The sequence below is a fragment of the Triturus cristatus genome, chromosome 4_2 (assembly GCF_964204655.1).
Source record: "Triturus cristatus chromosome 4_2, aTriCri1.1, whole genome shotgun sequence".
In the NCBI taxonomy this organism is placed as follows: Eukaryota; Metazoa; Chordata; class Amphibia; order Caudata; family Salamandridae; genus Triturus; species Triturus cristatus.
Genome location: NC_140586.1, coordinates 131415707 through 131435853, shown reverse-complemented (window position 1 = coordinate 131435853; position 20147 = coordinate 131415707). Strand labels below are relative to the sequence as shown.

Sequence of the window (20147 nt, the reverse complement as noted above, 5' to 3'; positions counted from 1 at the left end):
TGTTTGCACTGGTGTCACGGATATGAGTGGGTCAGAGTTTTTCACACCTCTCATAGTTTCCACAGGAACATATCGACACCTCATACTTGCTCATATTTACTGGGTGAAAAGAACAGGTCAGTTGGCACTGACCCGGCAATATAGCATGTACAAACTGCAGTGTGCTAGTTAACTTATCGTACATCCAAACCAAGCACTTACTGTTCATGAAGCTGTGCTGTCTTTTTAGGAACTGTTTCTAGATAACCCAATCTCCATTTTGTATTTATTGAATTTTGCATATTTGTTTTAAAATACTGAATCTATTTGTTTTCTTGGATGTGAATACAGATTTGGGGGGTCACTTACCTCCTTTGCAGACACACTCCTCTTCCCTTTCACATGTAGGAGCCTCTTGACATTGTATATGTTGGTTTCTACGTGCTTCATCCCCGAGGCAACACCTCCCTTTTTATAGCTGGAAGTGCAGAGAGCAAGCAGAGGAGATGAATTATCAAAGGGGACAATGTTTGGGAAATCAGCGTGGAAAATCAGCTTCCAAAACACACAACTATTAATGCATGCAAATTAGTGTCCCCATCGCAGACAATCTCAACGGACATCTGATTTGAAACATTGTTAACCATGTCTGGATTCAATGCACACATGTCTACAGTTCCCACCGCTCAGCCTCAAGTCCCCATACTTTTCAACGCAAATTCAAAGCACCCGATGGTTGAAGTTTATGCCAACATCAGTCTATACTCAGCATTTTCAGTACCAACCCGCCACCTGCTGTAGACGTGACCTGCCAACCAATTCTTTCTTACTGTCTTAATCTTCACCATAGTAAACTAGCGGGCACCTGCATACTCACTCACAAGAAATCTTCAGTAAAAAGAAGTGCACCCAATTGATTTGTGTCTATTCCCTCACTTTGACCACCCTTGGTCCTTCAGTTGCTTTCAAAATTCTTCAATTGGCTTTTTCAAGGCCTTCTCGATGTGTACGGTAAGCTCACTTTTCAGGTACTGGCAGAACGACTCCAGACTCAACTCTGGTCAAAACTTCCCTCCCAGTTTTACATTAAACTCCCCTTCCACTGGAAGACTCCTCTTCTAATACGTTCACAGAGGTCCCTCTATCACCACCTTCTAACACTCGACTGCATCTTCTGTATGTGCACACGTTGAGCCATGAGCTGGTCAGTACACAGACACCTTTTTTGAAGACTGGATTACCAAAAAGAATACGGCTACACAAATGGCTGCCTCGGTGCACAGACACAACAGTTCATCTATAGGCTAAATTGACCTTCTGTTTTTTAGGCTGCATGAACCCCCACCCTCCTACAAAGACTGAATACATTCTTCCACTGTAGGCAACCATGCCGTCCTAGGACAGTCTAATTCACCATTTGTTTAGAGAATGTTCAAGCACCATGGCCTCTCACCACATCGAGTCTCTCTTTCCCTGACCATAATGCTCAACAATCAATTAGTCTTACATGATGCCCTGCTTGAAGTAACCTTTGAAGGATTCGGACTCGTAGCCCTGCACCTCCCGGTGCTGTATGGGACTGCCCCCCAGATAGTCGTCCAGTTGGGTGGTGTAGATGGCTGCCGAGCCCTGCTCGTCCTGAGTCGAGTCGTTGCCGATCCAGTAGTGTATGTCGTAGGAAATCGTGTTCCCAGATTTCCGGGTCTGCACATGGATATTAATGGAGGCAACGAGAGAAAGCCTATGAGTGTCAAACTAAGTCTCTCCATAAACAATGTTTTATACCAATGTAAAAAAAAAATCTTATCGATTTATTATAAGAGTAGCAACAAGCTTAGTTTTATGCTTCCCTAGGTGGAGCCAAGTGGATCTGTTAAAAGTAATTCCTTTAGCCTGGGCGAAGAAACGTTTTATTTTTGTGCCAAAAGACCTTTTAGTATATGTTATGCTTATGCACTACAGTTAGTTGGTCAATATTTATTTACCTTTCTATTTTCGTTGTTTTAAAGGCAGTAATAATATCAAGGTATCAAAGAATTCTGCAACACCTAACCATCTCTATAGCGTAGATTCACCTAAACTACAAATAAAATTAGCTTTTAATGGGTTTGAAGACACTCTGATTGAGGGTAATTGGTCAATATTAATATTATATTTTGTGTTCATCCCCGTAGGAGATGTGGCTTCCGTTATCTACAGCAGCCCACAAAGACACCCCAAGATTTCCAATAGTTTCATCTTACTTGTTGAGAATTTTGTATATGCACACTATTAGCTATGAAAATGAATTGACTTGGGGGGGGGGGGGGGGGGGGAGTGGCTCGAATGAGAGATGTTTCTCTTTTTCTTACTTTTCCACAGGCTCCCAAGCATTTTGCAGAACGGTGGTTAAGGCTGCTACTTTAGGGTCTCGTTTTGGTACTTACATTAGATTTTATAGAACATACTATGTATTATTTGTAACCCTGACACGTTTTCTTCAGTTTACCTTAAAGATGCTTTGGGAATCATTTAAAATGCTCTACAATACTTTGGGACGGATCTCTGCGTGATTTTGCTGTGATAAGTTAAGGAGTCTAGGGGAAAATGCTGCATTTGCAGATTTTCAATATTTTTGTACAAGCCTGGACATAAAAGTACTAGCAATGCCGGTAAAAATACAGGCCAGCTGGCAACCTCACTGCTAGTCCAGGTGACGATTTCTTTCGACCTGAACTATAGGAATTGCATCTCTCTGGTGATGCCCAAAAGTATAAGTGACCCTTTATAAACAATATGCAGCTTAAATAAATTTTGTAGTCATTTGGAGACCATCTGTACTCTATCAACTTAATTCTTTTCATTGCAGTTATTTTTTTTTTTAAAGATCATTTTTGTAACCTTATTCTTGGAACAAAACGCAATGTTTTCTGGATGCAGCAATTTTTGGCCTTATAATTTCAGCTTTTCTACAAAGGTCAAAGTTAAGCTCGTCCTTCTAGGCTTTATTGACTGTTCCAATATTTCATCGCTCCTGCAGAAGAGGCAGTTATTGTTTTCCTTTTTCCAACCAAAATTGTGAAATGGAATGTCATATGTCTTGAGGGCTCAATTGCATATAATAAAGTTCCATAAATTACTGAAAACCTAGATTTTTAAATGCTTAAAGCAGTATCATGAATGTATACAGGGCTATTTTTAACTCAAAGCCACACATTTTGGAAAACAGAGCACTATATACAATGGTGTCATTCATTCACTCCTTAGGTCGGTGTTGGCCATTACTTGGCTCCTCTCGTTCTCCTGTGGAACCAAATACACCAGAAGAAGAATGGTGCACTAGTTAAAGCCACTGGGGTCCAAAGCACCTGCCCTGGTAAAAGGTTGCTCAAGTGCACAATGAGATGCTGGATATTTTCCTTGCTTCCTTCAGGAGGCCTTGGTCATTTGAAATTAAATCTAGGCTTCACTGTCCAAAAAGGGCTTGTCACCAAACAGTTGCAGAAGGTTCACTCTGACTGAAGGGTTTTTAGTGACTCAGGAAGTGTGGCGCTCTGCCATGTGAACGTTTAAGTTATTAGTGAGATCAATTAGGTACGGTGCAACCAGGTAAGGGGAGACTCCCTTTAACCCCTAAATGTGTGTAGGAACAACCCTGCACCACGTTATGTACATCAAAGTCCTGGGCACACGTAAAGTAGTTGTACAGTAAAAAGGTATTATTCAATTCATGAAATTCAGAAGAAATGTCAATGTTGTATCAGGTAAATTAGTCCTTTGTCTTTATTCTTTCATAAAGTAAGCAAGAGAAACCAGCCAACACATGTTTCGTCGCCAATGGACATAATCCTGCAACTTCCTCAGGGCTGAAATTGAAGGTAAGACATCTTAATATTCGCTCTGCCGGTGATAATTCCGACCTGGCTGGCCAAAGTAATCGTCACTCTATTGGAAATCAGGTTAAAAGTTCAAAGTTATGAGGATACACCACAGTAATCGTGATCCGGCATATAAACGTGCCGTGAGTGTTTGGAAGACGCAAGGTAGTCCGTGTTCTGAGTGTAGATCTCCAGTGAGTGTGCTGTGGTCCCTCATGGCGACGGTCTTGTAATTCTGTTCCGGGTATGGACTCCATAGAGTGACGATTACTTTGGCCAGCCAGGTCGGAATATATAAATGGGACAGGGGTGGTATACCAGAACGTCCACAGAATAAGGTGGCCCAGAATGAGTGGGTAGATTACTTCAAACCCCAGTATGCCGCACCCTGTGAAGAAAATTCACGTGATACTCTGACCCATGTCTATTATGATAAGGCAATATTTTCATTATCAGATGTTGGAAGGGCCTTAGACAAAGTGACAAGGGGCAAAGCACCTGGCATGGACGGAATTCCAGCAGATTTGTTTATTGGTGATAGACACCTCTGGTGTAAATATATTATGCGTCTTGCCAATGCTATTGCCCAGGGAGCGGATATCCCCTCCTCGTGGAAGGGAGCAGAAATTGTTCCGGTCTTCAAAAAGGGGGATAAGTCTGTTGCGGGAAACTATAGGCCAATCAGCTTGATAGACGCGATTCAGAAGATTATTGGTCGAATGCTCCTACATGAGATTCTGACATGGATAGAAGATCAGGAAATTCTAAGTCCTATGCAGGCTGGTTTCCGACGCCAGACAAGTACAATAGATCAAGTCTTCCGTGTTGTTATTTTATATTGGAAGACGGTAGTTCTAGGAAAGGGTGCCTTATATGCTGTATTTGTGGACCTAAAAGCGGCCTTCGACCTGGTCCCCCGTAGCAAGCTATGGCAGGTCCTGAGTGAATTTGGAATTGCACCCGAACTCCTTTCCATGGTTATCCGCCTACATGAGGGAAATGTTGCTCGGGTGCGTTGGGGGGGTGTGGGAGAGGTAACGGAGGAATTCCCGGTGGGCAGGGGCGTGCGGCAGGGTTGCGTTTTGGCGCCGACCCTGTTCTCGCTCTTTGTCAACGGGGTGGCGGACTTCCTCTCGCTGACCCCCACCGATGCACCGGTATTGGCAGGATCTCGTATCCCCATCCTCATGTTTGAGGATGATACGCTGATTATTTCCAAGACCCCAAGTGGTCTACAGAAGGCACTTGGGTGCTTTGAAGAGTTCTGTAAAGTGAGGGGCTTGGAAGTCAATACCGGAAAAACAAAGTTTATGTCATTTAATGCTCATAAATCTTATAAGGGAAGGATCTATATGAATAATCTACCCCTGGAGGAGGTTACTTCATTTACATACTTGGGCATTACATTGCAGAAAGATATGCACTTGGGTTGCCAATTAGATCGTGCTGCATTAATACACAAACAAAAAGCAGGCGTTCTACTCTCTAGATTTAAAACCTCACTCACAAAACCAATCTCACCAGTATTAGAGATCTATGGGACGATGGTTTTGACTTCATGCTTATATGGGGCTGAGCTCTGGGGTTTTGGCAATTTGAACAACCTGATGGTGCTTGAAAATGCGTTCTTACGCAAGATCACAAAACTCCCTTCAAGCACACCATTGCGACCTCTATTGTTGGACCTTGGCAAAAAGCCACTAGAACATCTGGTGAAGCTTCGCCCAATACTATACTGGCGCCGGCTTTGGTCCACCGGAGAACTTGTCCATTACAGGAGTGGATTCTTGGATATAATAAAATCTGATTCGTTCCACAAAATACATTGGCTGCGTGGGATTAAATCTCTCCTGTGTAGCTTAGGTTTAATTTATCTCTGGACCGATCCACTAAATGCTGTTTTCCCCTCCAAGGACAAACTGAAAGCAATGTACTGGGAATGGGTATTTAAGGTAGAAAACACACAAGGACTTTCAACTCATTTAACATGTCGATTTCTTGACTTAAAAGTTTGCCCATCCTTTGAAAGTTTCTGGGACATAATTGGAAAAACCCTCGAACGCAAATTGTATTTTCAGCTGCGGGTGGGTACTCTACCCGTTGCTGAATTTACTGCTGGCTGGGGTGGTCACCAAAACAAAAATGATAAGTGCTATAGGTGTGTAGATGAACGTGAATCTGTAGGACATCTATTATTTTTTTGTCCCATGTATGCTGAACCTAGAAGAATATGGTTAAAGCCCATTTGTAGATTTTTGGGCATTAGGAGATATACAATAGCGCTCTGCATTTTGTGCACAGAATCTAAACCCCCTGTATGTATAGCTGTGGCAAAGTTTTTAGGGTGGGCCTGGGGCATACGGGCAAAAGCCTTGAGGATTGGGGTAAATCCCCTCTAGATCATGTGCACTTGGTAGAATACTTATGTTATAGTTAATATAGGTTGGTGATTAAATCAATATGTTCATCAAACAGTTCCACGAGATCATAAGAGCAAGTGGATTGGTTTTTTAGATTGGTCTAAAATTTTTACAAAACATTGTGTCCGACGGTCATTCAGAAATTTAATTGCAATTTTAACTTTTTAGATAATTTAATAACTGTTTTATGTTATGAATGTAATGTGCTTTTATGACCTAAACTGTCGAATAAAGCTTGACTGACTGACTGAATGGCTTTGTGGAACACCACAAGGCATTTACCACTACACAATCTGGGATGGCAAACTGTTACAAACTTCATGACAAGAGGGACAGGGATATTACCCAGATGCCAGATATTTCAAGGGGTTGGCACCGGTGGTTTATGTATACTGATCCCAACAGCGATTTCCACATCTCTTTAGGCATAGGCCACAGGGTTTTTAGGCCCGGGCAGAGGAATTAGCCCGTCAAATCCTAAACACTCATATTACATATAGGAGTTCTTTGATACGTCAACTCTTTACTGGCAAAGAGCACTAAATACAATGTATTCAGGCTTTGTGGCCCACAACTGGCATTCTTATGTGGGAGTCTGGCAATTTGATTGGATCTAACTTCTAGACACTAAAGGAACTGCCTTGATATAGTGGACTCTTGTTACTGGTTTCCTGGTGGGGCTTTTTGGAAGCTGATCTGTGTTCTGACACACATGTCCTACCAATAAAGATCAACAAAAGTTTACATCTATTTCAAGTACATGCAGCATCTAAGATTATCTGTGATTATGGCTTCAATGTTGTCCCCATCAAGTTGCCACTATTCTTTCTGAGTCTTGCCAAATCAGACCTCCCCTGTTACTCTCGCTGGCAATGTCCTGGTTTAATAAGAGTGACATTCCTACTCAAATCTTTGGCTGAACAGAATGTAACATTTAGAACATACAACATGTTTGCCTGTTGACAGAACAACTGGACTCAAAGTAGTACTAGAAGAGTATGTTGACTTGATAAAAGACTGTACCAACCTGTGTTACATTTAACCCACTACCACCCTATTATCATCATGTAGTTGCATAGTGGAGTTTGTCTTTACCCCACAATGCATGCATACATTCAAGTCACAAAGCGGCCAGACAGGGGATCCTATCACATACGTCTTCCAGGTCCAAAGGTTTCGTTGAATCCAATAAATAGCAGCACTCTAAATCTTGTGGACTCTTCAGTGAGTCGAAATCCTGATGTTGCACCCCATAAATTAACCTACACCCATGAATAGAGTCTGAATGATCATCCCTGTCCCTACTCCAGAGCACCTGGGGTTGCCTCGCGATATGGACTGCTTGCTTTGATATCTTCCAGGGCTGAGAGGCCTCTGGTCTTGTGTATTAGTTTCCAGTGTCTTATCCAAGTCCCTCATTCTAGTCTGTATTATTCTAGTGCAGCAGATGCTCTGAACGTTCAGTCTAAGTCCATGTCAGGCAGTCTAGGGCCTACCGGGAATCCTTGGTCGACTACGAATAAGATGGCCACCCAAACCTAGCTGAACTGCACAGGCTGCTGATGCATCCACAAATGTAGAAATCCACCTTGTGCATCACCTGGCTGTAGGCAAACCTTGTTAGTTAGACCCAGTGTAGAATTGCTCTTATCCATTCCATCAAAGAGCATGCTTCTGATCTCCTCAACTGGGTATTCTAGCAGGAAAGTTGCAATCTTGCACAGACAAAAACAGCAAGTTGTTGCCCCGTTTCAGCTTCATTCTGCCTTGCATGCGTTTGCTTGTTGTTAGCCTGTCCAGTGACTTTTTTCTATTTCTGATTTTAATGATCCAAGCAAGATTCCCTCACCATCCTTTTTGGTGACTGTTATATGTAGAGGCAAATTTGTTGTTTGGAACTTTCAGCACATAGGGCAACTTTCTATTTATGCCCAGAGGTTGGACTCATTCATCATTGATAACAGTTGTTACCTGATATCTGCCCTTAGCGGTCAAGAGGAAGCCTATGTGCCCTCTGTTCTGCAAGATGGTTCTGACCTCTCTGAGTACACTTTATTTTATAGCTAAGGCTGATAGCACAGGTTGTGACATCTTCCTGTCAGCCTCTTTAGATTTTGCCAAGACAGCGCATGTGCCAGACATGTTGTTTACACAGAGTGGGCTTACAGCCCACCCATAGCTTTCATTTCCTTAGTCCCCATTTGTTCTGGCATGCGAGTGTCATGCCCTCTTCTTTTGTTTGGCCTTCCCTGGCGCAAGAACCAAGTACTTGTGTCCATCCACTGCCCCCGATTTTAGAGCTACTTTTTTCTTTGAGTTAAAGCACTTGTGTTTTCAATCTGTCTTACACATCCCCATCCATGTAGCTTATTTTGCCTCTGACCTCCCTACTCTGTCCGCTATGCCACTGCACTCTACTCTACACCAATTCACTCTACGCCACTGCACTCTATTCTGCGCCACTGCACTCTACTCTATGCCACTGCTCTCTATGCCACGGCACTACATGCTACTGCACTCTATGCCACTGCTCTCTATGCCACAGCACTACATGCCACTGCACTCTACTCTGCACCACTGTACTCTACGTCGTGCTCTTTCTGCCATTGCACTCTATGCCACTCGGCTGTTTTTTACACCACTCTATGCCACAGCACTCTATTCCTCACCAATTTACAAAACTGCACTCTACGCTGTACCACTCTACACCACTCTACTCTTCTCTACACCACTCTACGCCACTGCATTTTATGCCACTGCACTCCACGCTAGTGTATTCTACTCTGCAGCACTCTACACCAGTCTACTCTATGCCACTGCTCTTTATGCAACTCTGCTTTTCTCTGCACCACTCTATGGCACTGCACTGCTTTCTACACTGGGCCACTCTATGCCACTGCTCTCTATTCCCCAGCTCTCTATGCCACTGCTCACTATGCCACTCTGCTCTTCTCTGCACCATTCCACGACACTCCATTATATTCTATTCCACTGCACTACAACCACTGCCACTCTACGCAAATATACTCTATGCCACTCTACTCTATGCCACTGCAGTCGAAGCCGCTCTGCACCATTGCACTCTATGCTGCTGCACCACTCTACACCACTTTACTCTGCACCACTGCACTCCACGCCAGTCTGCTCTGTACCGCTCACTGCACCCTAGTCTGCACCACTGCACGCCACTGCACTTACATCACTCTTTCCTATGCCACTGCACTCTATGCAACTCTGTGCAACTCTGCTGTTCTCTGCACTACTCTGCACCACTTCCACTGCTCTCTACACCACTCTACTCTACTCTACATAACATAGCATATGTATTTGTAAAGCGCAAGTTCACCCAAGGGTATCTTGGCGCTGAATAACTGATGTTTATTGTTAACCAACACAATGGTACTCATTTCATCGACCTCAGAATGAAGAAAGGCTAAGTGGACCCGCTGGGATTTTAACCTGTGACCATGAGGTCAAACACAGGCCCCCTACAGTGGACATATTAGTCCACTAACCCACCAGACCCAGCTACTCTATGCCACTTCACTCTATTCGACTCTTTTCTTCTCTGCACCACTCCAAGCCACTGGACTCTACTCTGCACTACTCTACACCACTGCACTGTACACCACACCACTCTACTCTACACCACTGCACTCTATGCAACTCTGCTCTTCTCTGCACCATTCTATGCCATTGCCATCCACACCACTGCACTTGTGCCACTGCACTCCACATCACTCTGCTCTTCTCTGCACCACTCTTTGCCACTGCACTCTACGCTGCTGCACCATTTTTTGTAGCTGCACTACTCTATGCCTCTGCACAACTCTACTATGTACCATTCTACGCTACTCTACTCTGTGCCACTGCACTCTATGCCACTCTACTCTATGCCACTCTACACCATACCACTCCACACAGTGCCACTCTACCCCACTCCACACAGTGCCACTGTATGCCACTCTACACAGTGCCACTTTACTCTATGCCACCCTAAGCTACTCTACTCTATGCAATTCCGCTCTGCTCCACTCTATTCCATTCCACTCCACTCCACTCCATTGTAGTCTACCCCACTCCATTCTATGCCTGTCTATTCTATTAAACTCTACTTTATGCCAAGCCACTCTATGCCCCTGCACTCTACAACACTCTATTCTACGCCAATCCACTCCATTCTATGCCAAGCCACTCTACGCTATGCCACACCACTCCAAGCCACTACACTCCACGCAACTGCACTTGACTACTCTACTTCACTCCAAGTTGCTGTTCAAAATGGGGAAAAGACATTGGCAAAGCGAATAGCTCTTGTGTAGGCGAAACCTATTGGCTTTTGCCGATTCTTGTTCTTGTTAGCCAACTCTCTTTTTGGTTTGTTCTAAAACGGTGCTATGCATTTACACTAAACAGAAGAGTAACACGCATCTACCTACAGTTAACTAGGCCGAGGCCATAACTATGGTGAACATGCACGTTTTAGCATAAAATGTGGGACTACAGTAACATCTGGTGTCCCATACAATATCACTTAGTAAATGAGCACTACATTCCTTATTTCAGGTTAATTTCTGTCACATGAGAATCAGCAATGTTTTTTTTTGGCTTGATGCATAATGACAGTGGCTGCTGCCACGTACCGAGGGTGGTGTAGCTGGGGAGATGCAAAAAAAATAATAATAATAATAATAATAAAAAACTTACCTTGAGGCGCGACGTCGTCCTCCACCAGTCATCTTCTTTCCAAGCAGGCTCCATTGCTGGAACAGGAAACTGCAATCACCAATCCTGGCACATCTCTCAGCATGAGAGAAACGTTAGGATTGGTGGGAGCAGCCTCTCGAAGAGCTCCTAAGAGCACTGAGGTCTACGCTTTCTTTAACCCAGCTGTCTAACACAGCTGGATTAGAGAACTTTAAAATGTGCATGTGTAGCTGGGCATACAAAATGGCCGGCCAAAGAGACATGGGCACTGTTAATCCTGGTGTAGCATTTGGGCCTTCACCCTTACATAGTGGTCTATCTTGGTTGTGTGTCAGAATATTAAGTTCAAAATATTGACCTACAAAAATACCAACTGCAGGACATCAACAACCACTAAACTGTCATGGTAGATAAGTAAGTATTTAGTCTTCCGAACTCCATATATATGTACCGTGGACCTAAGTATATCATCAGGGTACATAGATGTGGAGTGAATAATGGTAAAGCTGCGTACCTGTTTTTACTGCCCATGCAGTATAGTCGTAGTCGATGTTTTGGTAGGCGTTATTCTGGTAGTGCACCATCCATATCTATTGCGGAGGTTTTGGAAGGAAGTTGATGGTGTTTATAGAGAGAGTGTCGCTGGCGTGGTCACAGGAGAACTTTGTCCCTCTTTAAACTTTTATCACTTAGGAGTTTTAATCGAGATATCTTGTGTGCTGTACCTGGAGCCCGTTTCCTACTGGGACTGCGAGGACCAGGGTGCGCTGCTGTGCAACCGGATTGAGCGCACCTGGCCACTCTTCCCGGCTCCTCCTCCTCCTCTCTCGCTGATAAAACGCCTCGCGGCCCCCGCTTCGCGGGAGCCGCTCGCTGGCGTGGTCACAGGAGAACTTTGTCCCTCTTTTAAACTTTTATCACTGAGGAGTTTTAATCGAGATATCTTGTGTGCTGTACCTGGAGCCCGTTTCCTGCTGGGACTGCGAGGACCAGGGTGCGCTGCTGTGCAACCGGATTGAGCGCACCTGGCCACTCTTCCCGGCTCCTCCTCCTCCTCTCTCGCTGATAAAACGCCTCGCGGCCCCCGCTTCGCGGGAGCCGCTCGCTGGCGTGGTCACAGGAGAACTTTGTCCCTCTTTTAAACTTTTATCACTGAGGAGTTTTAATCGAGATATCTTGTGTGCTGTACCTGGAGCCCGTTTCCTGCTGGGACTGCGAGGACCAGGGTGCGCTGCTGTGCAACCGGATTGAGCGCACCTGGCCACTCTTCCCGGCTCCTCCTCCTCCTCTCTCGCTGATAAAACGCCTCGCGGCCCCCGCTTCGCGGGAGCCGCTCGCTGGCGTGGTCACAGGAGAACTTTGTCCCTCTTTTAAACTTTTATCACTGAGGAGTTTTAATCGAGATATCTTGTGTGCTGTACCTGGAGCCCGTTTCCTGCTGGGACTGCGAGGACCAGGGTGCGCTGCTGTGCAACCGGATTGAGCGCACCTGGCCACTCTTCCCGGCTCCTCCTCTTCCTATTTAATTCCCGCGCCTACTACCGCGTTGCGGGACGCGTTGCGGGGCGTAGTCCGGGGCGAAGCCCGGGCAAAGGACGGGCCCGTTTAAGCCCGTTCAAGCACGGACAAGACCGGACCGGGCCCTGTCCCTTTCTTCTACTCTGTCGCCCAAGGAAGCAAGTCACTATGGATACACGAGGTAAAGTAACGAAAACACAACCGATAGTATCTGGAACATTGGATAATTTCATTATCAGGGCGAACTCTGTAATCCAAGGTGAACTGAACTTACTAGAAAGGCGTCTATCTGACGGAATTGCCAGTACACGTAGGTCATCTTTGGGCTTAATTGCATCTGCAGGCTCTCCTACAAACCTCGATGACTCACAAGCAGCATTGATGGACAGTATTGATCGTACAATTGAATCTGTATTATGTGACTTAAGATCTAGTTCCCCCTCATGTAGAGATACTCTTCAACCAATCCCTGAGGGTACGAATCATACTATGCTTTCCCGATTGCCGGACCAGATGCTAAATCGAGCACAGTATATTGAGGAGGGTGCTGTTCCAAAAAGGAAACGTGAGGGGGCCAATAAGAGAGGGAAAAAACCTAGACTTGATAGACCCCATACTAGTACTGTTAAAGCACCTATTCCAACATGTACTAGGCCTGCCCAAGTCAACAGTGGCATTCTCAAACCACCACTAGAACAAACTGTATTGACGTCTAATACACCTATACATGTCTCTAATTGTGACTCAGAACCCGATGAGGCCTCCTGCCGATATAATGATATTGTAAAAACTGCTATCAAGGGTCTACTTACCTCATTGACTGTTAGGTTTGATGCAATTGACATTAGGCTTAAGGAAATAGAAAGGGTCGTTACAGCCCCGGCAAATGTACTAGCGAGCAGAGCCAAACCGTGTGCTGTATGTGAAGCAAGAAAAGCGGACCCTCATTTTTCCTCCCTTCCTATTCCCATGGGCTCTCCAAACCCACTCCAAAGGAAGGAAATCCTTCCACTTGGACCCCGCGATCCTATGTCAAATATACCAGAACCTACTCCAACTACTTCTCTGCTGGTATTCCCTGCCTTACAACATACATCCTCTGTGCCTCCACAATGTCAATCACAATCCCAAACTAAGAACATAGTTGCAGTACCCAACCCACAACATGTAGATTCGGACCAAAACACCAAGGATCCAAGAGCCAATACTAATCCAAATTCGGCCCTAACAAATAGGAGAAATATAATCAATCTCCCACCAGAAGCCTCACCTTATGTCGTTGTTCTAACAGGAGTCCCGGAACTTGTCAATTCATCGACTGAATCCTATGCATCTCTAAAAAACAAAGTCATTAACTGGCTCAACAAGCAAAGGCCTCTCCCCCCAAACGTAAGGTCACAGGTTCTAATGGTTAGAAGGGTTCCTTGGCTCGGTAGCACTACAAAGAACATTAAGGGTGACTGTATTTTGGTTAATTTCAGCAACCGCTTAACAGCTCCCTATATCCTTAATTGGACTGGTGGTAACAATACTTCCCTTATTAATTCTTTGCCCCTGTTTTTTTTCTATCCCCCAATCCACACTTTTTTCCAGGATGACACAGATGATAATTGGCTCAAAGTTGGGGGCAATGGGGCCAGAGGCAGGCCTAGGCGCGTCCATTTTGATGAGCCTTTGTCTGCTGGCTATTCAACCTTCAACAGGTATGCCTGTCTCGAGGATGTCGATTGACTTCCCCAGGAAGGCCCTACTTTAGTTTTACCGCCTCCATTGCTTCCACCTCCTAGTTACCATCCCATCTCTCCTGTTTTTACTTCTGTTCCTACTACCACTCCTACTTTTCCGAATCTGTGTGAGTCTCCTGCTTGTAAAATCCCTGTAGCTCCTTCCAATTGCACAACAAAACATAAAGTGCTTTCTTGGAACATAGCCGGTCTACCCAGTAAACTTGACTGCCCAATTTGGGGCTCCTTTATAGATCTTCACCAAATTTGTTGTTTTCAAGAAACCTGGGCGAGACAAGATTTCCATCGATTGGGTTATGCTACCTACTCAATTCCGGCGGTGTGGGCCGGAAGTGGCCGCCCTTCTGGCGGTTTGACTACTTGGGTTGCCACTCACCTAGGATGTATTGTTACTAAATTTGAAACTGGGTCTGATGATATTCTATGCTTAATATTGGATTGGGGCTTAGATAATAAACTGGCGGTGATTAATGTATACGCCAGACCCGTGAATTTTTGTGAGGAATCCCGGGTGATTGAGGCCCTTTCGAATGTTCTAACTGGAATACCCGACCACATAACGCTTCTTATAGCTGGTGATTTTAACTCTCATTTTGAACCACTCGAGGGCTTGGCGGATCAAATAAATCTGGAAGAGGACGAAATCTGGAATATTCCTCAGGTTTCTGGTCCAATGGCTAGGGCCTGGACACCTTTGGCTATCCAGATTACCTCCTTGACAATGGTCCACTCTATTAGGGCTTGCAATGGTCGAACTATTCTAGATAACCCTCCTAAGCCCACATTTAATAAACCAGGTAGAGAGGCCAGGCTTGACTATATTTTTGTTCAAGCCAAGGACTGGAATAGAGTCCTTGACTTTCAAGTCATCCCAAGGGGGGAGAGCGACCATAATCCTCTTATATTAGATGTCTCCTTATCTGGTCTGTCCCCTCTAGATTTGGCGTCATCACCTAATTCGGAGCCATCGGACTCAGCTATTCTTTCTAATAATAAGCGGAGAATTAAATGGACCAAAATGGTTCGCAATGATAAAGAAATATCCCAAGTTTATGCTGCAGTCGCCTCGGTTCTAAACAATATAGCGGAGATCCTAGAGCAGCATTCCCCTCCAAATTATCACGAGAAACTGGCAACTGCACATCAGGAATTGTTTCTTATGCTGTCTGGGTTATTTAACCCTATTATTTCTTGTAAAAAGGGATTTGTTAACCAGCCTAACTGGTATAATAAGACCTGCAGATCGGCAAAGAGCGAACTGCTCGGTGCTATAAAGAACAAAGCCCCTAAGGCTGATATCCAACACAAGAGACAGATTTATAGATCCTTGATACATTTTGCTAAATTGGAATGGGCTTCTGAAAACTGGGAGAATTTAACTTCTGCCCTAAAATCAAGAGATTCGAGGAGATTTTGGTTGATTGTATCTACTGGGACAACTGAACCTCCCGCAATTGTAATTAATAACATTGCCCCAGAAGCCTGGGAAATCCACTTTAGCACTCTCTATAGGGCCCCGACGTCTGCCCCTGTGAGCCCATTACACACAGTACCAAGCTGGGACCACCAAATTTTCACGCTAACTGAAATCCAGCTTGCAATTTCCCAACTTCCTGCTGGGAAAGCACCAGGATTGGATGGGGTACCAGGTGATCTGTATAAACACGAACCTAATGTATGGGCTCCATATCTTACATTACTGTTTAATGCCATCCTGGACGGCTTGCCTATTCCCCCTACTTGGTTAGGCGCCGAAGTTGTGCCTATCTTTAAAAAAGGATCACCATTGTTGCCAGGGAATTACAGGCCTATTAGCTTGATAGATGTTGCACAAAAACTTTTCTCGAGGCTGATCCTGAATCGTATTATGGACTGGGTTGAGTCATCTGAGATCTTGAGCAACTATCAAGCTGGCTTCCGAAAGAGCGTTTCCACTACTGACCAGATCTTTAGGTTGTGTATGCTCTACTGGAAAACAGTAAAGATAGAGGGGGGGTCCCTTTATACAGTTTTTGTCGATCTCCGCGCGGCTTTCGACCTAGTTCCCCGCATAAAATTATGGACCGTGCTACAAGATTTAGGCCTTCCAGGGCCTCTCTTGCATATACTGGTGCGTCTCCATACTAATAATTATGCGAGGGTAAGATGTGGGAGAGGTGGCAGCCTCTCAGCTAGTTTCCCTGTTGAAAGAGGGGTAAGGCAGGGGTGTGTCCTGGCGCCCACCCTGTTTTGCCTTTATGTAAATGGTCTCATCTCTCACTTAAATGACGTACCCAATAGAGATGCTCCACGTCTTGCGGGCACTGCCATTTCGGCCATTATGTTTGCCGATGATACGTTGCTTCTAGCTAAGACCCCCATGGGGTTACAACGTGTCTTGGATGGTTTTGTATCTTTCTGTATTGATCGGGGGTTGGAGATCAATACGGCTAAGACTAAATTTATGATCTTCAACCCCCCTAGGTCCCTCCGACCTAATCCTACCATAAATGGAACCAGCTTAGAAAGAGTCCACACTTTCGAGTATTTGGGTTTAACACTCAACGAGAAAATGACCTGGTCTCATCATCAGGTCAAATCAAATTTAAAGTTAAATCAAAGGGTAGGGGGAATCCTGAAATTATGGAACCAATCTATGACCCACCCGATTGGTCCGCCTCTGGAAATCTATAAAATGCAGGCTCGTGGGGCTTTAATTTATGGCGGCGAACTCTGGGGCATTGATTGTGCCCCTGAGATTGTCGCTACGGAAAACAAGTTCTTACGGAACCTGTCTGCCCTTCCACCTAGCACGCCGTTACTTCCCCTTAGGCTCGATATGGGACTAAGACCGATAAGGGAGGAACTCGGCGTGAAGCCTTTAACTTTTTGGAGGCGTCTCTGGACAACCCCTGAACTTTTGAGCTATCGCTCTGAACTTATGGAACTCTACCTTCACCCAGCCCAGGGCAAAATCCCATGGCTGAATTATGTTAAAAATGAATTTGCTAAGCTGGGCCTACAGACCCATTGGACAAAACCCTTAGAGACTTGTGCGACCATACCCCGTAAAGAACTTGTTGCACTATATCACAATTTTAATTTCTCGGCAACTCTTGCAAATGAGAATTTGGGATCAATGACCACTACATTTCTAACCACCAAGGATCACTATATATTGGAAACCGTCCTGAATGACATTAATCCTGTCACGCTGAGAAAACTATTCTTACAATGGCGATATAACGCACTTCCAGTCAGAGCACTCACCAGTAGGTGGCACCCCCCTACCGTAAAAAATTGTCCTACATGCTCTAGTGAGCTGGAGGACGATATTCATTTAATGTTTTTTTGCCCTATGTACACTAAATCTAGGAAGAAATGGATTGCTCCCATTTGTAGGAGCTGGGGGTTTAGACGACATTTAGATGCCTATAGGCTACTGAAAAGTGATTTTTCTCCTTCTACCGTTGTTGCTATTAGCAAGTACTTAGCAGCAATATGGTACATTAGAAGAATTCACCTGCCGAAATGAAATGTAATTTGTCTATCCCTGGCTAGGACTATGTTGCAATTCACTTATTTGTAATTGTATTCTCCCCAGTTTATAGTGTATCTTTTATTTATGAATGATTTTTTTCTTTAAGATAATCTTTGTGATTTAAATGCATTTGTATGTTTTCTTTTATGATTTACTTAATCGAAATAAAGATTTAAAGAAGAAGAAGAAGAAGTGTCTCATGAGGAGCTCAGACTTTCTTTCTCCTTACAGCATAAGCTAAAAGCTAATGTTGTGCCTTTTTACTGGTTGTACTATTTCTGCAGCCCATTTTATCTTGGCACTCATAGCAAAAATTGATTATATTAATGCGCTCTTCCCAAGCCAACCATCAAATACATTCCTGATGGGGTCATTTTAAAAATTGATATGCATTACTCTTGATGCTTCAGTCAAACATCCTGAAGTGAATGTGGCTTTTAGTTGTTGCCAGTACTGCAGGCCACTCCTTGTGGGGAAGCAGCTGGCAGCCAGAATCCATGCTAAGGATGGAGAAAGAAAGCCTCTGAAAGGCTAGCATATCACCATGCCGACAACCATCACTGAGACTAGGCCATGACCCTGACTTGGCAGGTTCCCTCTCCTCACTTCAATCTCAACAAATTGGGTACCTGAGCCAAGTCTTTGTCGTGGCAAATCAAAGGAATGGTCACGTCGATGTGACGAGTTATGATGTGATAGTGGTGCACTTCTAAATGCACATCATTTTTCAATAAAAAATGTATGTATATGTTAATACAATGAATGTTGGTACAATAAAAAACGATTGCAACCTAGGATAATACATTTTATTAGATAAAGCATTATTGTTGCATTTCATCCACCTATATTTTATTCCTTCATTATAATTGTGCATGTATTTCACTGTCATCCTTTGCCCTTGTCTCCTTCGCATGTGCTTTGTGTATTTTCATATGTGTTCCACATTCCCTTTAGAGTGCTTGTAACTGTATGTTCCACTCGGTTGCCTCCAGTTGCATCTGGAGATCGACCTGGTCGGACGCCTTAGCCGTGCTGCGAATAAACCTGCTTTTCTTCATAATTTGGATTCAGCATCTTTTGTAATAATTATCTATTTTTGTTTTCTATGAATTTGACAGACAAGTGAGTGGAAAAGGTGAAAAGAAATACAAAAGTTTTTTTTTAAAAAGCTCGTAAGAAAGAAAGGGTTTTTAAAAACAATTTAACAACGTGAATACATAAATATTCAAGTATTTAAAAAGTGCCACACCCTTTTGTAGTCCACCTGATCTCATCCCAAAAAGGGGTTTTCTTTAAACAAAATTAAACTAAAGAGGTATCAAACTTCCCACTCAACCCTCTGTCTTTAGGCGGCACTTTTCAGATTAAGGTAACCAAATCACATCTGTTTGATACAGACTGATAAATCTAAATTCTCACTGACCAAGAGAAGAAGTAATTTTCCTAATTTTTTTTAGTCCTTAAATGTGGTGATCTTACCGGCTAGCAATAAAATGCTCGAGCATTACCACGCAAACATAATCTGAAGGCTCCATAATTGACGAGTTCCCTAAATCGATAGTTACTAGTTAATCTGCAGTCTATTAACTGATATTAGCAAAATGCCACAATGCAACATTGCTTTTTATAGCATTGCCCACCAACCACACGGACACCTATAACTCAGCGTACAAAGGAAGAACATGGACATTTATTTCAGAAAGTCTCGTCCTATTTTTAAGATTATTTTTTATATTGCTTTGATGTTCGTGGGTTTTCTTTATTTCTTTTGTAAGCTACTACATGATTTTCGTTGAGAAAAATATTGAGCACAATGTTGACATCGCTGGCATTGTATTTATATGATCTATTCGTATCATCCATTCTATATTTGAAAATTGTCAGTTCCGCTCTCTATGTATATTATGTGATTTTGTAAAGCACATGTTAAGGATGTGACGGTCCTTTCATAACTGAACCTGCTGTGGGTGAACTATGAGCTGGTGGTCAGGCCGAAATGACCAGTTAAAGAGCAAAGAATTTACTTCATGGTAAAACCCGTAGTATCCTTTTGCGTTTCAAATGTGGGGAGCAGAAGGCCTGGGGAGCTGTTTGCACTGAGAATGCTCCTCCACCACAGCTAGCTCCATGAACCAGCAGACTGACCATAAGCTGTTGAGGACCAGACCTCAGAGATGGTTGTATGTCGGAATCTAGCAGGCATTTACCACGCCTGCCTTAACAGCACGGTCTGATCCACGAATGCATCTTTACCACGCATTCCTTTACGATGCAAGTCGTTACAACAAATTGCGTTAGGGAAAGCGCTGGACTTTGTAATAGTATGATTTACTATTCCAACTCGTGTCTGAGCAACAGTAGGGAACGTGTTGGACTTAAAGTCCAACATCAGTCCAACAAT

The 20147-nt window shown here is 43.9% G+C and overlaps 1 protein-coding gene across 2 annotated transcripts in view; it reads right to left on the bottom strand.

Annotated features, from left to right (window-relative positions):
• AVIL (advillin) overlaps positions 1-20147 on the bottom strand; it is a 289261-nt gene that overhangs the window by 159359 nt on the left and 109755 nt on the right. For both annotated transcript variants that reach the window (XM_085600802.1, XM_085600801.1), the window contains exons 4-5: positions 1487-1683; positions 349-457 (exon numbers count right to left, since the gene is read on the bottom strand). In XM_085600802.1, coding sequence (XP_085456928.1) covers positions 349-457; positions 1487-1683 — 306 coding nt within the window. The remainder of the gene's footprint in view (positions 1-348; positions 458-1486; positions 1684-20147) is intronic.